General features: G+C 37.1%; 1 protein-coding gene across 1 annotated transcript in view; it reads left to right on the top strand.

Moving 5' to 3' along the window:
• The window catches only part of LOC125236092 (vesicular acetylcholine transporter), a 62,726-nt gene extending 41,535 nt beyond the window's left edge, over positions 1 to 21,191 (top strand). The window contains exon 3 of the mRNA XM_048142788.1: positions 18,108 to 21,191. Coding sequence (XP_047998745.1) covers positions 18,266 to 20,080 — 1,815 coding nt within the window. The 5' untranslated portion in view covers positions 18,108 to 18,265 and the 3' untranslated portion in view covers positions 20,081 to 21,191. The remainder of the gene's footprint in view (positions 1 to 18,107) is intronic.
• Positions 21,192 to 24,876: the final 3,685 nt, after the last annotated feature.

Here is a 24,876-nt window from a genome sequence, read left to right on the forward strand (position 1 = left end):
CCTAGGATTTTCCCGAAAATTCACAGTGTACAGACCAATTGGTGCCTTTGGTTAAATTAGGACACTTTGTTCGGTTGTCGTTTGTTTCCTTTCTTTTAGTGAATATTTTAAATATATGATTTTGACTCTTGGAAACCATATACATCTCTAAGGAGAATTAGATTAAGTATACATTTTATCTTTAGTTGTGACATTTAGAGTCATTTGCACCTCTAAAGTAATTTTAGACTTTTTTTTTGTATTTGTACTTTTTATAGTGTAGTTCTTGGTTGTAATTCGACATTTAGAGATCTTCTACATCTCTAATTAATAGTATATAGTTAACTTTAGTTAGAACTTAGAATTAGTATATTATAATAGTATCAATTGTAATTCAATTTTAAATATTTTCTAAATATGTACATGTGACGTGTAAAAGTGCCCCTGTGGCCTATTTGCTGAATAAATTATTTTGATTTTGATTTTTTTTTGATTTTTGACTTGTTCGAGACCTGCTAAAGTTTATTAGTCCTACTGGACCCATCACTAACCGGGAAATAGAATGTAAATCATCAGGCATGACACACAAATCGCGCAACCGACGCATCAAGCCAGCCGTCGTTACCGTAGATCACAACTTCGATTAGAGGTATCTAAATCCGAGGAACCTACGCACCATTACTACGACCGCATGAATGACCCAATATCTACAGGTCACCATGGTAAAACCTAGGACTTACCGAACCAACGTCGGTATAAGTCCAAAGAGAACAATATTTATTAACATTTCGCTTTTACCCAATTGGCAGCTGGGATTTCTTTAGAGATTTTTGCGACTTCGGTCTTTTACAGTAACATAAATAAACTTACGCAAATACTAAATAGTTGATAACTGATGCATCTAGCTACAGTAAAATTATTTTTTTATCAGGATTAACGGATTATCGATTAACTTTAACCTCCGTTAAATTTGTTGAAATGTATCGCTTTAACGATTAACGAAGTTAACTTTTATAGTAACGGATTAGCGATTATCGAAGTTAACTATTTGATTAACGGTGCCCAGCTATGTAATTTATTAATAACAAATCAATGTTAAATTAGAATGTAGGTAGAAAAAGAAAATCAGTGTAAAGGTCACATGCGTCCAGCGGATCTCTGCGGAGATCCAGAGGATACCACTCTTGTGTGATATAGCTTATCGCGTTGGTGCGTCCCTTCCGCACTTACTAAAGATGCGACAAATGCACTGACGTGATAGGCTATATCACAGTAGTGTGCTAGGTTTATCTATTAGATAATTTTATTCCTCATCCTTAATTTTTGACCGGCCAAATGAAAAAGGGAGGCGGTTTTTTATTCACTTCCCCGCATCCGGCGTGGAAACCGTAACTAAATTAGGAGACACGGACAAAGCCCGCGCTAGGGTTGCGAATAGGGGACACCGGGCGAATAAAGAATATAATGCGTGTAACCGTGACGATTCCTTTTTACATTAACTAGGATGGTTCAAGCATCTTGCTTAAACTGAGATTTAACTAAAGTATAGCGGGCAATTTCGACTAGCGTGTAATTTCAATGACCTGAAAAATCTTCCATATTAACTTGAGTTTCTGTTGTTATAACAGCCAGTGCGGAAGCACCATAACATCTGTCTCCTGACCAGAACACGCGTGCCATATGTGACCAGTGTAGGTACATTTTATTTACTCAATGATGGAAATTTTGTAAAACACATAAAACAAAACGATTGGTTGAAATTGCTTGTCCCTACTTTATTCAATTAATATTTTACTCAGGCAATATGAAAGTTATGGCAAAACACGCTTTTGCCACAAAGCACTAACTTTTTCCGCTTGTTGTAAATGACAAAATCATGCGCATCAAGCAGTTTTTCTAAGCTTTCGTAAACATGCAACTTAAACTTTGTGCCGTATGGTGCCGGCATCAGAAAAGAATAGCACCACTCCATCATCTCGTGGGTGTTGTACGAGTATAAGTGCGTTTTCACATTATCCGATACGATATCGGATGTATAGGACCGATATCCCATACATTACAGGCGCCATCTTGGATTTTTTCATAGAAATCCTTCCGACATCCGATATCGGATCGGATAATGTGAAAACGCACTTATACTCGTACAACACCCACGAGATGATGGAGTGGTGCTATTCTTTTCTGATGCCGGCAGGTCACCACACGGCACAAAGTGTAAGTTGCATGTAAACTTACGAAAGCTTAGAAAAACTGCTTGATCGGCATGATTTTGTCATTTACAATTAGCTTAAGTGGAATTGGCTTTCGCCGACCAAAATTCGCTCGTTAGTGAACATGCGTACGGCTGCGGTCAGTCACAAGCGTAAGCGTCTCTATACTAACGTACGATTTTTGGTAGGCCATAGAGCCAAGAGCATAGACAAACTAATTCGCATGACTGAAAATAGAGAGACATATGGAATATTAACAATCGCTGCATATGGACATATGGTCGCCGATCTCCTGGACGCAGATGGCACATGAAGAAGAAATTCCGCGTCGATAGGTTTGGGGAAAGCCAGGCAACTAAGGGAAAAATGCATGATGGCGGCAGATAAGCACATGAGCAAGGCTCATCCGTATCCTTGCTCACGAGGCCTGTGCAAGTACAATAAAAACATACTAAAACACTTATACATACTTGTATACTTTGTATAACAACTGGAACGCACCCTGCAGCGCAAAGCTTTGATCGTCTCTAGTGAGCCGTAATTATTTTGCCGCCCGCTGTGCTTCACTCGTGCGTTTGAAATCTGTTAAAGAGCAGTGAATTCGTTGAACCTACTCGCTGTGTACAGTCACCGGCATAAATAAGTGATGATTTTTGTACCTTGTCCTTTAAATCGTTTGACAATTTCGTATGACATTTCAGACACGACGTTAAAGTGACAAGGTACAGAAATATGCCGGTGACTGTACACGATTGGTGCTGCCTTCGCAGATCACTTTGTAGGCTATTCTGTGTTAAATCTTATAAAGTCAAAATAGTTCAAACGGAAGCCGTTAGCATTAATGTTTGACATGTCTATAAGATAACGGGTATTTGTGACAATCAGGGACATTCCTGCACGCACATTGCAAATTGTAGTTTTATTTGACGTTCATATGCGCATTGTAATATGACTACTTACTTGAAAAATAAATATTTTATTTTCATTTTAAATAGGTATGTATTACGTAGGTAGGTAGTTATTCCACAAATCTTACTAATACGTTATGAGCAGCATTTGAATGTCAGACATATTATCTAAGCATAAAACCAGAAGTATTTTCTCCTCCAAGCCTCACCTGATTTCATCTGATGGATTTGTGCAAAAAACTGAAATATTTGTTTTATGAAAACAAAAGAGCCACCGCAAAAACCTAAACCATATCTATCTGTCTGTATATATTTATAGGTTATTACAATTATACGCAGAGCCATGTTGAACTCGACGGTCGAGTTCGAAACGCGAATCAAGTTTATTGTTAACTAGTGTCCGTCCTAGGGATATCTATTGAAGACCAATGGATTAAGGATGAAAAACTGATATACCTTCGGAGGTGTAAGAAGTGGTAGATATAATATACCTAAATACAAAAGTTATATTCAGTAGACGGTCCTTCAGGGTAGATGGTCTTCCCCACACTGACCTGACTCTAGCTCAGCAGGCAATCCATCAGCTTGCTTGCCTCCTAAGTGATGAAAAAAAAACATTACATAATATAGTACTAATATGTCGGTTACCTTCCTAATCGTAGCTTAGTAAGTTAGTATCCATTGTACCAAAACCTTATTTGAGCGAAAGTCGATGTGAATAGGAAATTCATCAATAGCGCACTACAGCCTAATTTCACTTGACCTAAAACCTTAATTCAACAATCTAAGGTCCATATTTGCCTGTCGCAGCAATCAACAGTGTGGGAACACAGCGGCATGCCCTTTGTTCCAAAATCTGCCGGTGGCAGCAAATACAGTAGCAATTACTAGCACAAGCTGTCGAATAATGGACCTTGTGGTAGCCGTTCAAGGTTTGGTTTAGATGGGTAGTGGAAAGGGACAGGCTAGCTTTTGTTCTGAAGACTGTTGCTGACAGGATACGCTGACAATTACTGATCGGAATAAGCACATTATAGCATAATATAGGCACAGTGAGCTGCAAAAGTGCATGGCGAATTTATCAATTAATTTATTTATAATTTCTCAATGCAATTTTACAAACACCGTAGATTATTTTACCTGACATAAAGTCAACGGCGCTACAGGAGTTGCAATAAAAATAAAAGGGAAAGGGAATGTATGATACGCCAAATTGTGTAAACACAATTTCTATAGTTTCTTTATTTTTTTTATAATGATAAATTACATTATAAGTAAATTATGCTATGTTAACATATAATGTTAGTAATAGGTATCAACTTAATTTACTTATAGTGAAATTCGAGATTTAATTTAGTATGGAATAGCGGTAACTTCATTTTAAGACATGAGACTACATTAGATCAACCTACCACTTGAAAATCATTCTTCGTCTTGATCAATTTACTCTCGACACTTCACAGTGCGACCGTAGTCATAGAAGAGCGAAAAGCTGTATAACACACCGGCCACACCGCCATTCTCATGTTCTGATAAGTTCATTCCTGGCACATTTATGTGCTTAATTAACCATTGGGTATTCTTTCATGACTGGTGTAATAAGAGATTACAGTGATTTTCACAAAATATCTCACAGTTCACAATATCGTGTATAAAAAGAATGCAGTTTTCGCTCCCAACACAGTTGACTCAGCCCGTCTGAGGTCCCCCGCGGCCCGAGGGCACCGGCCCTCAAATTACCTCGCCCCACCTGCCCTTTGAGGGACCCTAAATGAGCGCTTCAAACATTTATAAATACACATTTCGTATTTTCATCTTTGTGTACCTGGGCAATTATTTTTCGTAATTCTTTACTTAATTATTTTAGCGTAGAATTCGTTTTATAAATAGGTATTTTTAACTTGCAATAACAATAGATCTTGATTGCTTAAAATGTTAATACTAAAGTGAGTAGTTTCTTTATCAACACTAATTTTTATTCCAAAATTTTAATTTATAAAAGTGCCAAGTTTACAGATATTTGTTCCTGAGTCATGGATGTTTTCTATGTATATAAGTATTTATATATTATGTATATCGTAGTCTGAGTACCCACAATACAAGCCTTATTGAGCTTACCGTGGGCCTCAGTCAATCTGTGTAAGAATGTCCTATTATTTATTTATTTTAATTACGGAAATTGCTCCAGCGTTTCCAAAAAAGTATAAAAAAAATATTTAGATAACTAGAACATATTTATTTCAATCCAAAACGTCTGTTCTTTTGATGATACTCGTACTTACTTATAATTACTTATACCTTTTTGATGATAATTTTACTAAAAAAATACATTTTCTTACTTATTTATTGAAATAACTATGATATTTAAATTGTTTTTGGTATTTAAGTTGTTACCTGTCGTGATTGTTTTACCGGATGACCTCATCGGAAGACCAGAGCTGGAAGTCGCCAGCAACATGCTGAGATGAGACCATTTCGTGGCACTTTCCTCTGTTAGTCTTTTATGTGTTACTTACCTGTTTGTGTGTCGTTAATTTTTGTGTACATTATAGTGTTATCGTTGTTAAGTGCTTACGAATAAATATTTCTATTTTATTCTATTATTCATAGGTACCTAAACTAACCAAGTGAACACTACAGGGTAATGGTTTTTAAAAAGATTGACATCAGGTAGTACCGAGCTCCGACAACACAGTAATTCATCCCCTAATACCTCTGTTTGCTTTAATACAAATCTAGTTAGCGCCCCATCTAATTCAAATTCCAGCCCCGTGCGCCGGTGTTTTCCCTGCTAAAAGGCTCGATTATATCAAACAAGGAGAGAAAAAAACCCCCGACACAAAAAAAAGGTGAATTAAATTAAAAATTAAATAAAAAAAGGGTGAAAAAAACTAAAAGTGCGAGCTTTCAAAAAGTAATAAAATAACTAAATAAGTAGCTCTAGGAATACCTACCTTCCTTCTTACGAAATACCTACCTTCTTCTTCTTAGGAATATCTACCTACCTTCTACCTTCTTACGAAATACGTAAGATGAAAACCTAACTACGAAATTCTTGAACGTAAAAATTTTGGTACTTAAACATAAAATTACTTGAATTCTTAAACACAAGAAATATGACAAAATAAATTATTAATTATTATTCTCTTTATTGATTTCCATTATTAATTAATGGTAAAGTGTTGTCGCGTCGGGGGACCGCTCTCAATATTAACGTAAGGGCAGACGTCGTTGACGGTTGTGTTTCCGATGCAGTCTTTAGAGTCTTATTTTAAGACTGGGTGTTGAAATTTTTGCTCAGCACTTATCTAGTTTGTTTGGTTGTAAACATATACGTTACTTGTAATTCTAATACTTCCTTTGACATTTTGGTTGTATAGTTACATTGTTCATGTTCAGGTAGTTTATAAGTTTCAAGTTAAATATTTAGTTTTTAAGTTTCAAGTTAGACAGGCAAAGAGCGGTCCCCCGACGCGACAACACTTTACCATTAATTAATAATGGAAATCAATAAAGAGAATAATAATTAATAATTTATTTTGTCATATTTCTTGTGTTTAAGAATTCAAGTAATTTTATGTTTAAGTACCAAAATTTTTACGTTCAAGAATTTCGTAGTTAGGTTTTCATCTTACGTATTTCGTAAGAAGGTAGAAGGTAGGTAGATATTCCTAAGAAGAAGAAGGTAGGTATTTCGTAAGAAGGAAGGTAGGTATTCCTAGAGCTACTTATTTAGTTATTTTATTACTTTTTGAAAGCTCGCACTTTTAGTTTTTTTCACCCTTTTTTTATTTAATTTTTAATTTAATTCACCTTTTTTTTGTGTCGGGGTTTTTTAAATTTATAATTTAAGGTTTTTATTTCTTTCTTTTTGTAGGGGGCTCTTTCTTTTGTCATATTTCTTGTGTTTTGGAATTCAAGTACCGAATTGTATGTTAAGTACCTACTTACCTACATTTTTTACGTTCAAGATGTTCTAGAGGTAAGTGCATGCTGTTTTTATAAAAATACTAAAGTCACTATAAGCGTGCCGTTCAGATCTGAGGAGTTCCGTTCTGACCAACATCGAGTTCCACTGCACCAAATGTCACTGTTCTGGACGTAAGTGCATGCTGTTCTTATAAAAATACCAAAGTCACTATAAGCGTGCCGTTCAAATTTGAGGAGTTCCGTTCTGACCATCATCAGAAGTTCCAGTGCACCAAATGTCACTGTTCTGGACGTAAGGGCATGCTGATCTTATAAAAATACCAAAGTCACTATAAGCGTGCCGTTCAGATTTGAGGAGTTCTGTTCTGACCATCATCAGCAGTTCCACTGCACCAAATGTCACTGTTCCGTAAGTAAATGCATGCCATTACTTTAAAAACACAAAAATCACCATTATGTATGCCTTTCAGATTTGAGGAGTTCTCTCGATTTCTCCAGGATCCCATCATCAGAACTGGGTTCTGAGAAAAATGGGACCAATCTGTATTCATATACTATCAAAAAAAAAATTCAAAATCGGTCCAGTAGCGACGGAGATATCGAGGAACAAACATAAAAAATTAAATACAGACGAATTGAGAACCCCTTCCTTTGAGATTTGAGGCGGCGGTTAAAAATCAGCACCGATAGCATGGTCGCGCCATGCCATCCTTTTCGCACTTACTAATAGTACGAATATCACAGAATATAATAGTACAAATACTGAAGGCTCACTCCTTTGATGTTCATAAAATGCCACCATTCTAAATTCTTACCTACATTAACAAACAGACCGCACGCGAGCAGCCGACATAGAATTCTATTGCGCCGCGTGAAGGTCGTCACCAGTGAACGGGCCGCGAAACTCGCGGCCGCCGCCATATACATGTAGCGCGGCGATAGAATCGCAGAATGAGCCGCCCCTTTAGGCCTAGCACATGATTGCCGCGAGAGTATGTCGCCGCGAGATAGATGAGATGACACGTCTTTGTCGTAATTGTATTAATGACATAAGAACCGGTAGTCTATCTCGCGGTGACATACTCTCGCGGCAATCATGTGCTAACCCTGCTGGTTTTATCATTTATCGCGCGATCAGGTTTGCCTCTGTAATCCATAATAAATAAATATTTTTTTTTGTGGCGGCGACCATCTTGGACCAGCGGCCATCACCTACAGCTACATATACATACAATCACGCCTGTGTCCCATGAAGGGGTAGGCAGAGCACATGAAACTACTCAGGTTTCAGTGCCACTGTTGGCAAATAAGGGGTTGAAAGAAAACGAAACTGTGACATTGCAGTGACAGGTTGCCAGCCTCTCGCCTACGCCACAATTTAACCCACATCCCACAGTCGCCTTCTCCCACGGGAAGAAAGGCCCTCACCTACAGCTAATATAAATAAAAAACACTCGACTGATTCACCTTTTATAAACAAAAAAATAAATCAAAATCGGTAGATCCGTTCAGGAGCTACGACACGATGCGATGCCACAGACAGACAGACACACACATACACACACACACACACACACACACACACACACACACACACACACACACACACACACACACACACACACAGAGACAGATAGACACGTCAAACTTATAACACCTCATCGTTTTACGTCGAAACACAACTTTCTACGATAATTGGTCAAGTGCGAGTCGGATTTCGACTCTTCCATACAATTTAGTCATGAGCGCCTGATGGAATGTGATAGCAACGATTTCACAAACAAATAGTAGAAGTTTAGTACATTTCGTACTTTCAAGACGTTATATCTCGGAAACGATAAGAGATAGACCAAAATGGACTTCAGATTTGGGCTTTCGGTGGCACGATAGTGCCACACGAATTTTATATTTTCGTATATATAGACATTTTTTGGACCGATTTGGATAATTTTTTTTTCAAAAAAATCTAACCCGGAGTGTAAAATCTTTATTTTTGAGCTAGAAGGCTGAAAAAAATAGTATTTAGGTGTTTTTGTAATACATTTCGGGCCGCTAAGAATCAGCCACATACCATTGTAAACCCCGTCGTTTTTGCGTCGGGGGTTAAAAAATATTCTTAAAGAATATTGGAAAAATGTGCTAAGCGGGCTTAAAGATGAAAAATCGCGGTGAAAATTTATAAGCAAGCTCTTTCAGTGAGAAATTTTCGAGTGTTAAATTGCCACAGAAAATAGATTGACGATAATGTTCCTTGAAAAGAAAAATAGGATGAAAGTTAATGTATAATATATGTATGTATTCAAACTTTCAAGAGAAGAACGTACGCGTACTACTACTAACCACAAAATTAAAATTTTGAAAATACCCCCGACCGCGACGTAGACCGATTTTCATGAAACATGGCTAAGAACACTCCCGACTAACTCAGCTTTCAGACAAAAAAATCTAAATCGAAATCGGTTCATCCGTTCGGGAGCTACGATGCCACAGACAGACACACACACAGACAGACAGACAAACAGACAGACAGACAGAACCGACAGACAGACAAACAGACAGACAGACACGTCAAACTTCCCCTTCGTTTTTGCGTCGGGGGTTAAAAAATCGGCAAAGGACTTACTATGTGTGTAATGTATCTTGTATTTTTTTTTATGGGATAGGAGGCAAACAAGCAGACAGGTCGCCTGATGGTAAGCGATCACCGCCGCCCATGGACACCCGAAACACCAGAGGTGTTGGAGGTGCGTTGCCGGCCTTTATTGCAAGTGGTTTTGGGTAACATTAACTCCTAACCAGCGCGGGTCTAGCACGCTTTGTGATATAGCCGAAGGTACGAGCAAAAAGGAGGCAGCGACGCGATAGGCTATATCACGTGACCGTGCTTACCCGCCAGGATGATTCGTCTTTCCTTTGCCTCCTCGTAAAACATTAAAAATAAACCTACAATTCACTCTGAGTAGAGTAAATGTAGAGCCACGTTGCAGGTTATTTTAAACGGCGCTATCGACCCGTCTGGCCCCGAGGTCGTCGCGAGTGCTCCAGTTATTAGAGACTGGCAAACCAGGTGTGCTTGCTCCTATTTATAGCTGGAGTTAAAGTTTTCAAGCTGTTGTTAATAAAATAATATTATATAAATATTTATATATTATATAATAATATATATATATATATATATATATATATATATATTGGGGACACCTTACACAGATCAACGTAGCCCCAAACTAAGCAAAGCTTGTATTATGAGTGCTAAGCGACGATATACATACTTAAATAGATATTTACATATTTAGTATACATAGAATTCATCCATGAGTCAGGAACAAATATCTGTGCTCATCACATAAATAAATGCCCTTACCGGGATTCGAACCCAGGACCGCGGCTTAGCAGGCAGGGTCACTACCGACTGAGCCAGACCGGTCGGTCGTCGTGTTATTTAATAAGTAGGAGTATAAGTTTTAATTAATTAATTAAATTAATTAAAAGAGAGTTCAATAACTACCTATTTGTTTTTCAAGGGGACAAATTGAAGTTGCTGTTTAACCGCTTGTACTGTTAATGATAATCGATAACCGAGCAAACGAAGGATTCCAATATTGAACCAAGATCGCAGCAAGTTATTCGTCACGTGGAACCTCAAGCGTTGCGAAGTTTACAAAGCACGAAAGTTAAATAAATTTTGCCACCGAGTGAAATATTATTGCTTACTATATGAATTTCAGTCTGGCCATTCAGCCGCCGAAGCAGTGCGTAATATATGTCAGCGTGTTGCTCCTGAAGTTGTGTCTGAGGCCACGGCGAAACGATGGTTCCAGCGGTTTCGTAGTGGCGACTTTTCATTATCAGATCAACCTAAGTCTGGTCGACCGGTGAAGATTGATGTAGCCAAATTAAAAACCTTAATTGAAGGAGATCCGAGGCTAACGAGTCGTACTCTTGCTACCGAGTTAGGCTGCTCTCATGTCACCATAGAAACACATTTACACGAGTTGGGAAAAAACTACAAATACAGTGTTTGGATACCGCACGAACTTGATAGAGATCAACTAAACCGCCGTGCCGATATCTGCATACAACTTCTGTCTTTTCGCCGCACATTCAACTGGTTGGACCATCTTATCACTGGAGATGGAAAATGGGTCTTATATATAAATCACACACGCAAACGTCAGTGGCTAGCTCCAAACGAAAAAGGAATAGAATATAATATTTTTCCCTACACCAACGCCAAGTAACTGTAAAAAATATAACGAAATCGAAAACAAAACTGTATTTAAATTAAAATTATTATTTAAAAGCATACGAGGACACTTCGTTACAATTTGATTACATTGAGCAAAGTTCTAAAGAAACAATTCTAAATACCTTGGTAATACTTGGTATACATTTGTGCCCGTTTGAAAAACTCATATTGAAAATACGGTATGTCAATTTAACTTTGATGTCATTTTGACTTCAATCGTTCAAGTTTTACTTTTCGTTTCAAAACTTTTTCCTCAACACATACCCAAGAATCTTATATACATGGATGTTGCACGCCGAACATTACTTTGAAGCCAGAAAATTTGACCTTGAATTACGTCACGCCGGTCTTGCATCTCTTTCTTTAGGGTGTCCATGATTAAGCATACATTAGGGATATCCCGCGGAATTTGACGTATTACATCTCTCGACACAGGCTTAAAACCTTTGAACCTCCGTTTTGACAATATTCTCAGCTTGATATGATATTGATATGTGTTAAAATGTCAAATATTAATATTAGCGCCATCTATCTGAGCGTACCTACCCCAAAGGTGTATCGCCATCTAGCTCACCGTACCTTTTTCTGTATGGTTTTGAGGTAAGTTTTTTCTTAGACTTTATCTGTCTATACGGAGTTACATAAGTATTTGTCTTTTACTAACTGACACCTGTGTTTATTAAAGCATGCAATGGAATATATATTTTAGTGTTTTGGTCATCAGAATAATATTTTGGTAGTAACTACTGGGAAAACTAATCCCAGTAGCTATCAACCCCCGGTGTGGTAATTAACAATGTGGGGGAAATCCCAGTAGTTAGGACAGGTAAAAACTTGGTGGTAACTAGTGGGAATAGCCACAAAAATATAAGGGAAGTATTTGTCAATGGGGAAATAATGAAATACTAGGACGTTTTAAAACAGTATCTTTATTTTTAAGCGCCGCCCCAAATCTCAAGGAAGGTGGTTCTCAATTCGTACGTATTTCAATTCTCTTCGCATGTATATTAATGTATCTCAATTTAATGTTTAGGCCACGATATATCCGTCGTTACTGGACTGATTTTTAAAATTTCTTTCTGTGTCATAATCTTCAGGCTTAAAGTGCAAATCTGCAAATTGTCGAACGCTCTGAAACATTTCCTTTTATCGGTACAATCGACAGCCAACAGCCAATGCTGCCTCCTTCCTTCATCTTTTGGAACACTGAAAAGTTTAATATTATTCATGTTAATTGTAAAGACATAAATTATATAAAGTTGGTATTATTATACTGTGATATGAACTATGAACATAGAAACCGTACCAAGTTGATAGATTTAGCTCCATTCAATAAGAGTAAATACCATGCAAGAAAAAAGATTGGTCACCCTAGTCGTAAAACCACACATAGCATTATTTTTCTTTAAAGGTCATATTTATCGTTCTAAACCTATTCGTGGGAATTTTGATATAATTTGAGACAATGAAACCAATATAATGATAAGAACTAACCAAGATTACAAGCAAAATAGAAGAAAATTTATTGCCAGTGAGGTTTATGAACATTTTGGTAAAATAAGCACTTACTTGTGAAATTTTACGTCGGATTTCGGTTTCCATTTACTTCCACAATGGTTCACTGTGCAATACATAGCTCAGAACTTAAGTAAATCGTCGAAAAACGTTTATTTTGCAAAATAAATCTCTGAATCGGTGAATGAATTTTGACAATTCTGACATATCGGGCATATTTTTTTATTATTAGTGTTCCCATAGTACGCAGGAGGTAAATACCGGAGAAATAAGGTTTTTGATTGAGTTTTTTTTTTGTATAATACAAAGAAAAGTAAGTCAATTTGATTGAAGAATGTTTTATACGTTTTTTTTATTAACTTATCTGGCAATACATCACAGTGTTGGAATGAGATAGAACATAGGAGTAAAGGTGAATGAACCTGGCTTCAACTCATTGGTCGGCACGCACTATCCAGAGATATATATAAAATTCTTGCACATACCTAATTATACTTTTTTTAAAGATATAGAAAGAAAACAATTTAATTCAGGACGTTAACAACATTCATTATGTCTATTCTACTTCACATTCACATTTTTTTTTTCAAACGTTGTTGCTCCGAAACAGGATATTGCTCAGACGGAACTACATCTGCGACAAATAGGTTACAGAAGGTTTCAAATTTAATGCACTACCGGACGAGTTGGATAGACGACAGACAATAGAAAGGCGTGTACAAGTTTTTGTCAAAAGGGTATGTATGAGACTAGCGTTTATCGCTACTGACTGCACTTTTGTTTGAACATGATAATTCCATGAAGCCCAAACACAATTTGTCCATCGTCTCATCAAAGCAGCTCAATAAGATCACAACATTACATTGTCACTCGTATGTACATTCGAGGTCAATAAAATGATTGGGAATTGGGTCTAATTTATCTCATGATTGACCTCAACATCCATATGTACATACATTAATTAATTTGTACATACCTACCTAAATAAAAGTTTTAATAAAATAACCTTGATTAAAATTCTTATTTATTAATTATCTTTTACAATACTAAGCCATTGCAGAAATCCTAATATAGACGTTAGAAGGTGTCGGTACTCACACTCACAGCTGCAGTAGGGGCACCGTAAACCATCCGTGTACCCAGGGGATTCTCGGGTAACGCGATCGCAAACACTCCTCGAGAAAGCCTTTGCTCTTCGTCGCTGGGTAATTCAACCCACCACCTTTGCAACCTTTCTTTTGAGATTTCTGCTGTATGATATGCCGTTTTTGTATTCGGGGATGAAGTTCTGAAGATTGAATAAGATGATATTATTATTTTTCAACACACTCGCTGGTAAAAGCATTCTTGATTGTACAAAAAATAGTGAAAACCTTTAATTTTATTTACAAGTAATAGAGAAAATCAATTTGGTACGAATTTTTAGTTGATCTTTATGTTGACTGGTTAGAAAGAAAAATTTTAATGAATATTTTGAATGACAAAATCACAAAACTTCAAATTTCTGTAATGACTAGATCCTACTTGAAGACACTAGTTTAGTAAATAAATTACTTTAAAACAAATTTGAAATGATTTAGGTACTTTGTATGAATAACTACGTATACCTGTATAATACAGAACTAAATCCGACAGCTAATGAGTAAGTATTTTCTTGACAATACCAGTCTAAAGATAATTCTGCCGTGAAAGCACACCTTCACTAACATATAAACTAATTACTTTAGCTGACCATTGAAAAAACGCCCTTAAATAATAGCCTCTCGAACGCCGCCGGGGCGTTTTTCCACGCTCTGGCACGAACGAACACTCCATGCCCAAGGGCAAGTATTTTAACAGAGAAATGAACTTTATGCTTTTAAAATAAGGCTCAAGACGTCAGAGAAGGGGCAGATGCAATCAGTTATGGCACGATAGGAAAGCACGCTATATTTCCTTTGGTGGAAACATTAAAGTAATATTATAAATGTGGGGCTGATATGCTGATATTGTAACAATATTTTGTTTCGATGCTTATAAAGGGAGCGATTGAAAATGGGTGGAGCAAAAGTTTTCATTCCTTTTTGTATGAGAATTTACTATTCTGATTCCACTGTTCTAATGTGAAAACTATTGAGTCCAAGTCTACACCTTAAATTTAAATGTGTACTAAACACTCTTAAAATTAATTAACATTATTTTTATAATTCATGTATTATAAAATCACCAACAACCCTGAATAGGTTATCTTGAAGTAATTAGGAGAGCCGACCCCACCTAATGTGGGAATGAGCAAAGAAGAAGAAGAAGATGTATTATATATTAATAATTTTTTAATATAAGATAGAATAATAGCTACATTTAGTTTAGTTTTTAACATATTTACATAGTTATATAAGAAACTAAGACTAAACTTTAGTCTAAATTTCCCTTGGTTTAAAGTATTAGCCCACCTACGCTAATTTGTTAATTCGTTATTGTGGCAATAAAGAAATTTCAATTTCAATTTAAAAATACCACTATACAAAATTTTAATTTGAAAAAGAAACCCCGACATAGTGAACCGATTTTCATCAAACATGGCTAAGAACACTTCCTGACTAATTCAACTTCCAAACGAGTTCTAAATATTACGATCGAAAGTTACGATGCCACAGACCGAAACACACACACACACACACAAACTGTGTGTTTTGCGTCGGGGCTTAATTGTGGCGACCTATGCCACCGTAGGCTCAGGCGTCTGCAGCGATAGCAGAGGACGCTTGTTCAATTCTAACTATGATCATTTCATTTAAATATTTATAAGCATGTAATTTCTAAAATACACTTGTGGGTAAGTACATAATATATAGGTATTCAATAATATCGAGTCAAGTAACCACGAGTATTGCTTTAAAGGCAAAACCAAGCGCGACCCTCGGCTGAAGGATGTCAAGAACTTGCTCGTGACTCGTCCCACTTGGCCGGCCGCCAGTTCCAATGCATACGCTTTTAAAGAGTGCTGTTAAAGGTTTAAAGGTTACACCACAATACAAGAGCTTAAAATGTTCGTGACATCATGAAATAATTTATTTATTAATCCTGACTGCAATTTGAAAATACCGTCTATTTATATATAATTCAACGGCAAAGCATTATATTTGGCACAAGCCATAAAATGTTCATGTAATAGTTCTTGAATTAATAAATAACAATTTATCAAAATATTTCTATAGATTTAAAAAAATAACCTTTAGAGCCAAAAAAGGGTCTTTATCAAACATTTATTCGAATTTACTTCTGATCCTCATCATTCACCATCATTTCAGCATTTAATCACCCACTGCTGAGCATAGACCACCCTTCGTGTACAACACTTATTACTGCGGTCCTGGGCTAGTCTCATCCAGAGGTGCCCCGCAGTTTTCCGATTGTCGTCCGTTGGGTGGACAACCAACGGCCAACGGATGCCAGGCGCTTCTTACATCCGAAAGCGGCCATCATTCTGTCACCATTTTGTTCCACCAATCACTCTGCCTGGCAATATAATTCACCTTTCATAAACATAATCTTTATTCTTTTGATGTTTAATACTACGTACGAATATGGCTTCGCAAGATTGACATGTGGGGGATATGAGCTGTCGTATTACCATCTCAATTGGAATATTATGAAATCTTATGAGGCTTCCGTTATTATCATATTTTTCTCATTTTCTGTCTTAATCTTGATGGAAGTGTTGTAATATTTATGGTGAAAAAATATTTATAACATATTTTATACTTATGCTACTTATTCCATAGTAGCTTTGCCAAGAAGTAGGCTTTTCATATGTCATTTATAGGGCCCATTTAGACGGTACGGAAACTCGCATACAGGTTTTATTACATTGCGGCATTTGATGGCTGTGCAAAATTGTATGTACCTTCAATAGCCCGCAATGTAACTAAAATCGCATGCGAGTTCGCACGCCGTCTAAAGCCTGATTTAGACGGCGTGCGAACTCGCGAATTTATATTTGAATTATAAGGTTTAGTCTATGAATTTATCTTACTTAAAGATACAATTTTATACATTGGAGATATGGCTAAAATGATTTAAGAGAGAATAATTCCTCGTTTTAAGGTACTTTTAAGGTTTTCCACAATTTACTTTTTTAAAGCTGCATAAAACCAGACTCCAAATCAACTCAATTCCGCGCCTGCCGTCATAAATTGCGTTTAGCTCAAATAAGAAAATGTCGACACTAAAACTGCGCTGAACAGATCCGATTACCGCCATTTTCATTTTCCCATATAGATTCTAATAAACACGCGAACTTGGGCAAATCGATATAATATAAATATATTACGGTTGTGTCATTCACAAGGATTCGTATCATAATGACATTAATTAAAGGTTATCCTTCGGAAAGATGTTGGCTCTCTGTGCAATTGTGTATGTTCTGCCGTCTATATACAATAGGAAATGTATGGAAGAGCTTTTTGATTTGGCATCACCTCACCATAACATTGCGTTACTATCACCGCACCTCTTTGCAAAGGAGCAAAGCTCATCCCCACTTCTTAGATACTCGTACTTGGCAGTGGCACACCAAGAATAAACGGACATCACGCTCCTTTCTTCCAAGAACGCTCAAAATGTGGAATTAAACAAAAACTATTTTTTGGTCAGTTTTAGCATACTTTTACCACGTTGGTATGTGTACATACATGGCCAAATTGTTTACTTTTTTCTTTATTACAAAAGATCCCTTTAGAAGTTATTACTTATTTAATATAAGTAATAACTTCTAATATTAAATTTCAATGTTGGTAAATAGTACATACGCAATATCCTTATTTAGTAGGCGATGGGAATGACCCCTGTACCGTATCCGTCCAAGTTGGATTGCAAACAGGCCGTTATGCTTTCAAGAGATTTTTCTGTGGCCCTTTATCGATTCAATTCATGCTTGTTATTTTTGATAGTGAAAAGATCAAAACCTTTTTGAATACGTGTTTTTCCGTAAAATTCCGTAAAAAAGACGAGCACAAGTGTTTTTAAATTATGTTGAAATATATTAATGTTATATTCGATAATGTACTTAAATGCGTATTAAATATGACAATTATTAGATATTAGTTCTAGTTTAAAAGTTACCCCCCCGTATTGCAAATTGTACTTAATTGTGTTTTGTTCAAAAGGACTCTGAATCGTCTTTGGATAGAAGATCTTGACTTTACCGCTCGGGACTAAGGAACCATGCAACTAACAGAAACAAAGATCGACTCAAAATCCTTTTGAAACAATTCTCGCCCGCCCCGTTCTTGCCAACGAAATGATAATTCAATGATCATTTCTGTTTGTTGTCAGGTTCCGAAGTCCCGAAGGGTCGCGTCGGAGGCGGGGCCAATGATCACTGAGAAACGCAGACACGAGAAGACAGGACGGGGACTCGGGCCCCTCCGAATATGGTAACAGATCCTCGCGACACTCATTGTATTTAGCCAGAGCTGTGAGAAACCTACAAGATGGCGGAGGGACCGCAATCGATATGGCAGAAGATCGACAGCACCACCATCCCCATGGTCAACCTGGAGGTGAAGGAAGTGCGGGAGATAGTGTGGGAGAAGACTCAGGAGCCGAGCGCACAGAGAAAGATTATCCTGGTGATCGTCTCTATAGCGCTGCTCCTGGACAACATGTTGTACATGGTCATTGTACCGATCATCCCCGACTACCTGCGCTACATCGGCGCGTGGGGCGAGGCGGGCTACGACCACGTCGTCACGCTCCCCCCCATCATAGAAGGCAACCGCACCATCATCCCGACCAAAATCATTCCGGCGTCGCACGAGGGCCAAGACTCCGCCACGGGCGTGCTCTTCGCTTCAAAAGCGATCGTTCAGCTCATGATCAATCCATTTTCTGGTGCCTTAATCGATCGTATAGGATACGATGTGCCCATGATGATCGGGCTCATAATAATGTTCTTATCTACGTCGATATTTGCGTGCGGTCGAAGCTACAGCATGCTGTTCTTCGCGAGGAGTCTGCAGGGGGTGGGTTCCGCGTTTGCGGACACGGCAGGTCTGGCGATGATTGCCGACAGGTTTACAGAGGAGCAGGAACGGTCTAAGGCCCTGGGTATAGCTCTTGCCTTTATCAGTTTCGGATGCCTCGTAGCGCCACCTTTCGGAGGGGCATTGTATCAGTTTGCGGGAAAAGAAGTACCATTTCTAATTCTAGCTCTAATTTCGCTTCTTGATGGATTTATGTTATTGCTTGTGATGAAGCCGCTCAAAACGCAAATTAAAGAAGCAAACCAGCCGAAACCGGCAGGTACACCGATCTGGAAACTACTCATGGATCCATATATCGCCGTCTGCGCCGGCGCGTTGATGATGTCTAACGTGGCTTTGGCTTTCCTCGAGCCGACAATCTCATTCTGGATGGAAGACAACCTTACTAAAGATAACTGGAAGATCGGCATGATATGGCTGCCGGCGTTCTTCCCGCACGTGCTCGGGGTCATTATAACAGTCAAGATGGCGAGGAAGTACCCACAACACCAATGGTTGATGGCGGCGGGGGGGTTGGCGCTCGAGGGCCTCTGCTGCTTCATAATACCTTTCGCTAATTCGTACAAGATGTTAATGATTCCGATCTGCGGAATATGCTTTGGAATAGCGTTGATTGACACAGCTTTGCTCCCAACATTAGGGTACTTAGTAGACGTGCGTTACGTTTCCGTATACGGAAGTATTTATGCCATCGCCGACATCTCGTACTCATTTGCTTACGCCGTGGGCCCTATCATCGCCGGCGAGGTCGTCGAAGCGATCGGCTTCACCGCACTCAACCTGTTCATCGCATTCAGTAATCTCTTGTACGCGCCAGTGCTCATGTACCTGCGACACATCTACGACTTCAAGCCGTTCCAGGATGAAGCTAACATTCTGATGGCAGATCCGCCGGACAAAGAGTACCAGACTTACAGCCTGCAGGAGCAGCGGCCGGTGAACGGTGACTACAAGAATCACTTGGAGTACTCGAACGTGGGAGGACAGCAGATACAGGAGACCAGCGTAGACGCGGGCAGCTACTCGTACGACCAGTCGTATCAGCAGGGTGGCTACCAGAACGACCAGGGCTACAGCCAGAGTTACGACCAACAGCAGCAGCAGCAAGGGTATCAGCAGGATTACCAGCAACAGGAGTACAGTCAGCCGCGGCAACTGCCGACGCAGCCGCCGGCCTCGAACCCGTTCCGGGCGGCCCCCGCCGCGCCGGCCGCGCCCGCCGGACCGGCCCCGGTTAAGAACCCCTTCCGGCAAGGCTTCTAGAGCCCTCATTCGGTGTTGTTGTCTTTTTTGAATTTACTTGTTGTATAATTATAATATTTGGGATAACTTCGATCACTGAGCCGCGGCGGCGGCGGTTGTTTCGTGTCTGACTAGATGTCTATACTTAATAGCTGTGCTTGTAATAAAATAACGTATTGTAGATAATTTTAGGCCGCTCGCTTCGTCGCGCCCGATACCCTGTCTTTTAAGATAAAGTTGACGCTTTACATACTTCACGCATACTGCAAATTTGCACCAATCAAACCACTTTAAGAACACTTCTCTAATATCGTCGTTTAACGACAACTTAATGTAAATGTTTTTACTATATTTACACAGACCCACCACTGGACAAAGGCACTTCCTCTTTCAATCTTCCATCCAGTTCCAGAATATAATAAATTATCACAGTAAAACGAATAGGTAGATGGACATTTTTATAATGCATCAAATTTTGGATTTGAATTTTAAACGATGATATAGATAATTCAAGGATAGAGATTTGATTCGTCTTGTTTTGACCTAAAATCTTTGTGCAGAAGTAAATAAATGTGTACAGAATCATGTATAACTTCAGCGTCAAACACAGGTATAGCTACTGAAAAAGGGTCACGTCGGGCGCTATGAGGCGAGCAGCTGCCTGTTTCTTGTTGATCTGTATTGTTCTGGATATACTAATACACTGTTGATTATGCCTTCGACTAGACATAGTTATTGGATCAAACTATATTTAAATGGTACATTAAATTCCCAAAACCTAAGTAGCAAATAGTATCGGTTTAAGGTAGATGTTTATTTTTACATATTAATGTTTGAGAGCAGTGGAGTCAACGCACTCAGAATCACGTGAGGGCCTAAGATGTCATATATATTACAAATCTTTTGGCACTTACTGTAGCTAATTTTTGTCACATTGTTGAATAACACCACATTAGACCAGACGAGCGCTATCACGCTGCAAACGTCTTGACAAGTGACCGAAATTACGTGTTGAGGCTCGCTTTATCATATTACCTATTTAAAATATAAGTAAAATTATCAAAAAGTACATATAATATGTTTTGTACATAAGGTTCATTGCCGTCATTTTGTCGCCTTTGACTGTGAATATATCTTTACTATTTAAGATATTTAAGATTCAGATTAAGATGTATCCTATGCTATATCAGCAATATTAGAGTAAGATCTAGCATATTGCTTATATCAATTCTCATAAACATATTCAATTATTATATCAATTAATTTAGGTTCAACCAACTTGTGATAAAGTTGCAACCAAGGTAACGAAACATATCAGAATCTTTTGATTCACGTAGGGTAAGGGTAGTTCTAAATTATGTTTAAGTGTACAGTATAGTGCGTCTGTGTTTTGGTATATTGATGGTAGAAACGCGGGAGGACAAGAGATTGCATCCTTCGGTGGAGAGAAACATGCTGCTTAAACGATAAACTGATGTCAAATACTTAAAAAAACATATCGATCCCAAATATGACATTTGTATCAAAATTTGATAAACTGTTTCTACTCTTCAAGGATATTTATTATGGTCGACTGTATCACAGAGTCAAATTAAAGGAAACTAAAGATAATTGTACAAGAAAAAGTGACGAGCCCGATATGTCAATTGAAGAATGTATAAAGATAAAAGTGATACCTATTATGAATATTGTCATTAAATTAAATAATGACGGCTAGAGAATCAGTTCTGTCGACAGATCCCTGATACTGTAAAGCACCCAGTAACGTCCCATGAAAAAAGTTATCATATGTAAGAATGTTAACACAAACTGAAGATACATTGTAATCTTGATAAAGCATTTGATAAGGTTACTTATAAAAAATATCATGAGCCAACACTATAACGACACATTATAATAAACTTTGCAGCATAGTTACAAAACTAATTCAATTAAAGTTCGTAAAATTTGCTATTGAAAAGGAAAATTACTGGTACGTATCGTTAAACTTTGGACTACCTCAGGGGACATTATTAGGTACCTTACTCTAAATATACAATGGTACCGTTTGAGTTGAAGTGTTGGACTTAGTCATAGCCTGGAGAGTACAATAGCAACGTTAGAGCTCCTCCTGCACTTTCTGTTCGCACAATTTGTTATGCACATATTAACATAACATTAAAAAGAGCACATCCGCCATAGAGCGGTCTAATCAGATATTTTGACTAACACTTTAAAATATAATGTAAGTTTAGAGTCAATTTTTGTGTCAAATTCTCCCGAAATTCAATTAATTAGTAGCACAAGGTGACATTTGTCGTTAGTGAGGCGTTCGTGGGTGTAATTGGCGTGAATATGATGATTCATTTCTGTGAGTTGTATTTTAGTGAATGTGACAAGTCTAAAAGACAAACATTTAGTTTTACTTAGAAACGTTTCGTAAACAGTGAGTGTCAGTTGTAACAACAATTGAACAATTTAAGATGATGACCGAGATGACGAGGACCTTATAGACATTCATAGAGAAAATACAAACAGCTGCAATGAATGAAAAATAAAATATAAGTAAACACTACACACATGCACACATTCATACTATTAGTGACCAAGTTAAATTAACAACTGCAGACAGTTTATTGAGTAACGAGTCTGATGATGCAAATGCAGTAATCACGGACAGCTATGAAGAATTAAGTATTACAGTGTGTATACCTACATACATACATACAATCACGCCTGTATCCCATAAAGGGTTAGGCAGAGCACATGAAACTACTAAAGCTTCAGTGCCACTCTTGGCAAATAAGGGGTCGAAAGGAAACGAAACTGTGACATTGCAGTGACAGGTTGCCAGCCTCTCGCCTACGCCACAATTTAACCCATATCCCATAGTCGCCTTCTACGACACCCACGGGAAGAAAAGGGGTGGTGAAATTCTTAACCCGTCACCACACAGGCATACCTATACCTATGTATACCTGTGTATACCTATAGTTAAATTATCTAATATTTATAAGCAATTGTATATCACTGTTTATGACACAACTTATTTTGTAAAGAGTTTGTACAAAGTTGCCAGCTTCTAAAGCGAAATTCAAAATTGTAATGTTAAGTATATTATTTATGTCAATGCACTCATGAACGCCAGTCAATGTGTTTAGTACTAGGTGTGCGTTATATTTTATATCGTGCAAATTACTGTTAGCAATAAAGGAACCGATATCACATACATATCATTAGATGTAAGGATATACATATACTATGCTAGTTTTATATATTATCTCTTTATGTGGAGCTATATTGAAATTGTGGTTTATGATAGCTTTTGGAGACTTAGTCATATATTGCGTGACTGTAGCATTTTAACATATTGTATTTATATTTAATTGAATACTTAAACATTTTGAAATTTTAATACAATTCCAATTGTACTAAACCATACAAATATAAGATGGTCAAAGGATCTATTTCTTTACGTTATAATCATTTTATGCTCAGATGATCGAATGTTCGTAAGTATTACAGATAATAATTTATTCAAATTATTTTCAATGCAAAAAAGATATTTTCCTGAATGTTCATCATCAGCAGTCCATAAGTTTAAAAATTGAACAATTTAAAGTTACTTTACTCAAATTGTCTGTGTTATAAATAATAAGGTTTTAGTACCTTATTTTCAATTCAAAAAAATCATGATTGTGTAGCTGGATCATGATTGGTACGACTTTTTGAAGTGAGACGCACATTAGAATTTCAAAAGTACTTTTTTTTATTTAATAGTGGCGACATCAATTCCCTTCTGCTCAAAAATCGTAAACATATCAAAATTTTACAAACTTTTTGAACGAGTGTACTTATTAATTATTAATACCAGCAAGGGAAATATGACGTCACATATTTTTAAATGTCTGCAAATTTTTTAAATTGTATATTGTGGTTGAATGAATGGATGGTATGAATTTAGTTTATCCTAAGTAATCTATTAAATGTAAGTAAATTCATTAGAAATATTGGATCATCATTAATGTGTGTTGATGTTGGAATCTAACTAATTGACTGTTTCACAAATCATTAAATAATTTATCATTAAATTTAATTAGAAATGCATGTATTCAAAACAAATATGATTCAATAAAAATGCATAATAACAACAATAGTTATTGGCATTGATTGAGTTCAATATTTCATATAAATTATCATAATTAACAAACATTAGAAAAATATTATCCGGACTGGGCTAGCGTATGGACCATAACTCGAGCCCTTTCACTCGAGAGAGTAGGCCTATGCCCAGCAGTGGGAGGTATATAGGCCCAATTATTATTATGATTTCATATAAACATTAAAAACATGCATTTCTGCTTAAACTTGAATTATATTTCACTTTACTTCAACAACTAACTGTTGCATGAAATCTAACAGCGATCTTAAGTTTTATTATCAACATCTTCGCTTCTTAGCTTATACTTATATTAAATGATAAATATTGTATAAATATATGTTTATTTTGGCGTCTGATTGATGAATTCTAAATAAATTCGAATTTCTTAAGATAATACATATTTAGTATTGATTTTTAAATAAATTACAAATCTAATCTATCTAGAAAAGTTTGCCGTTGGATTTCCAAATTTAGATCAACACCCGTCCGTTAGTACTGTATCTAATATTTCCTATCTTAATATATTAAATCTATTGTATATCTTCCAAATTTCATCTTTCCTCTTAGCTATAACTGAATGTTGTTACCTACCCTTGCATTATAAAAAGTTTAGATTTTTATCCTTACATTTACCTAAAATGCTATTCGTCAAGTAGGTACCTATAATCTCGATAAT

The sequence above is a fragment of the Leguminivora glycinivorella genome, chromosome 2, assembly GCF_023078275.1.
Source record: "Leguminivora glycinivorella isolate SPB_JAAS2020 chromosome 2, LegGlyc_1.1, whole genome shotgun sequence".
NCBI classification, from domain to species: Eukaryota; Metazoa; Arthropoda; class Insecta; order Lepidoptera; family Tortricidae; genus Leguminivora; species Leguminivora glycinivorella.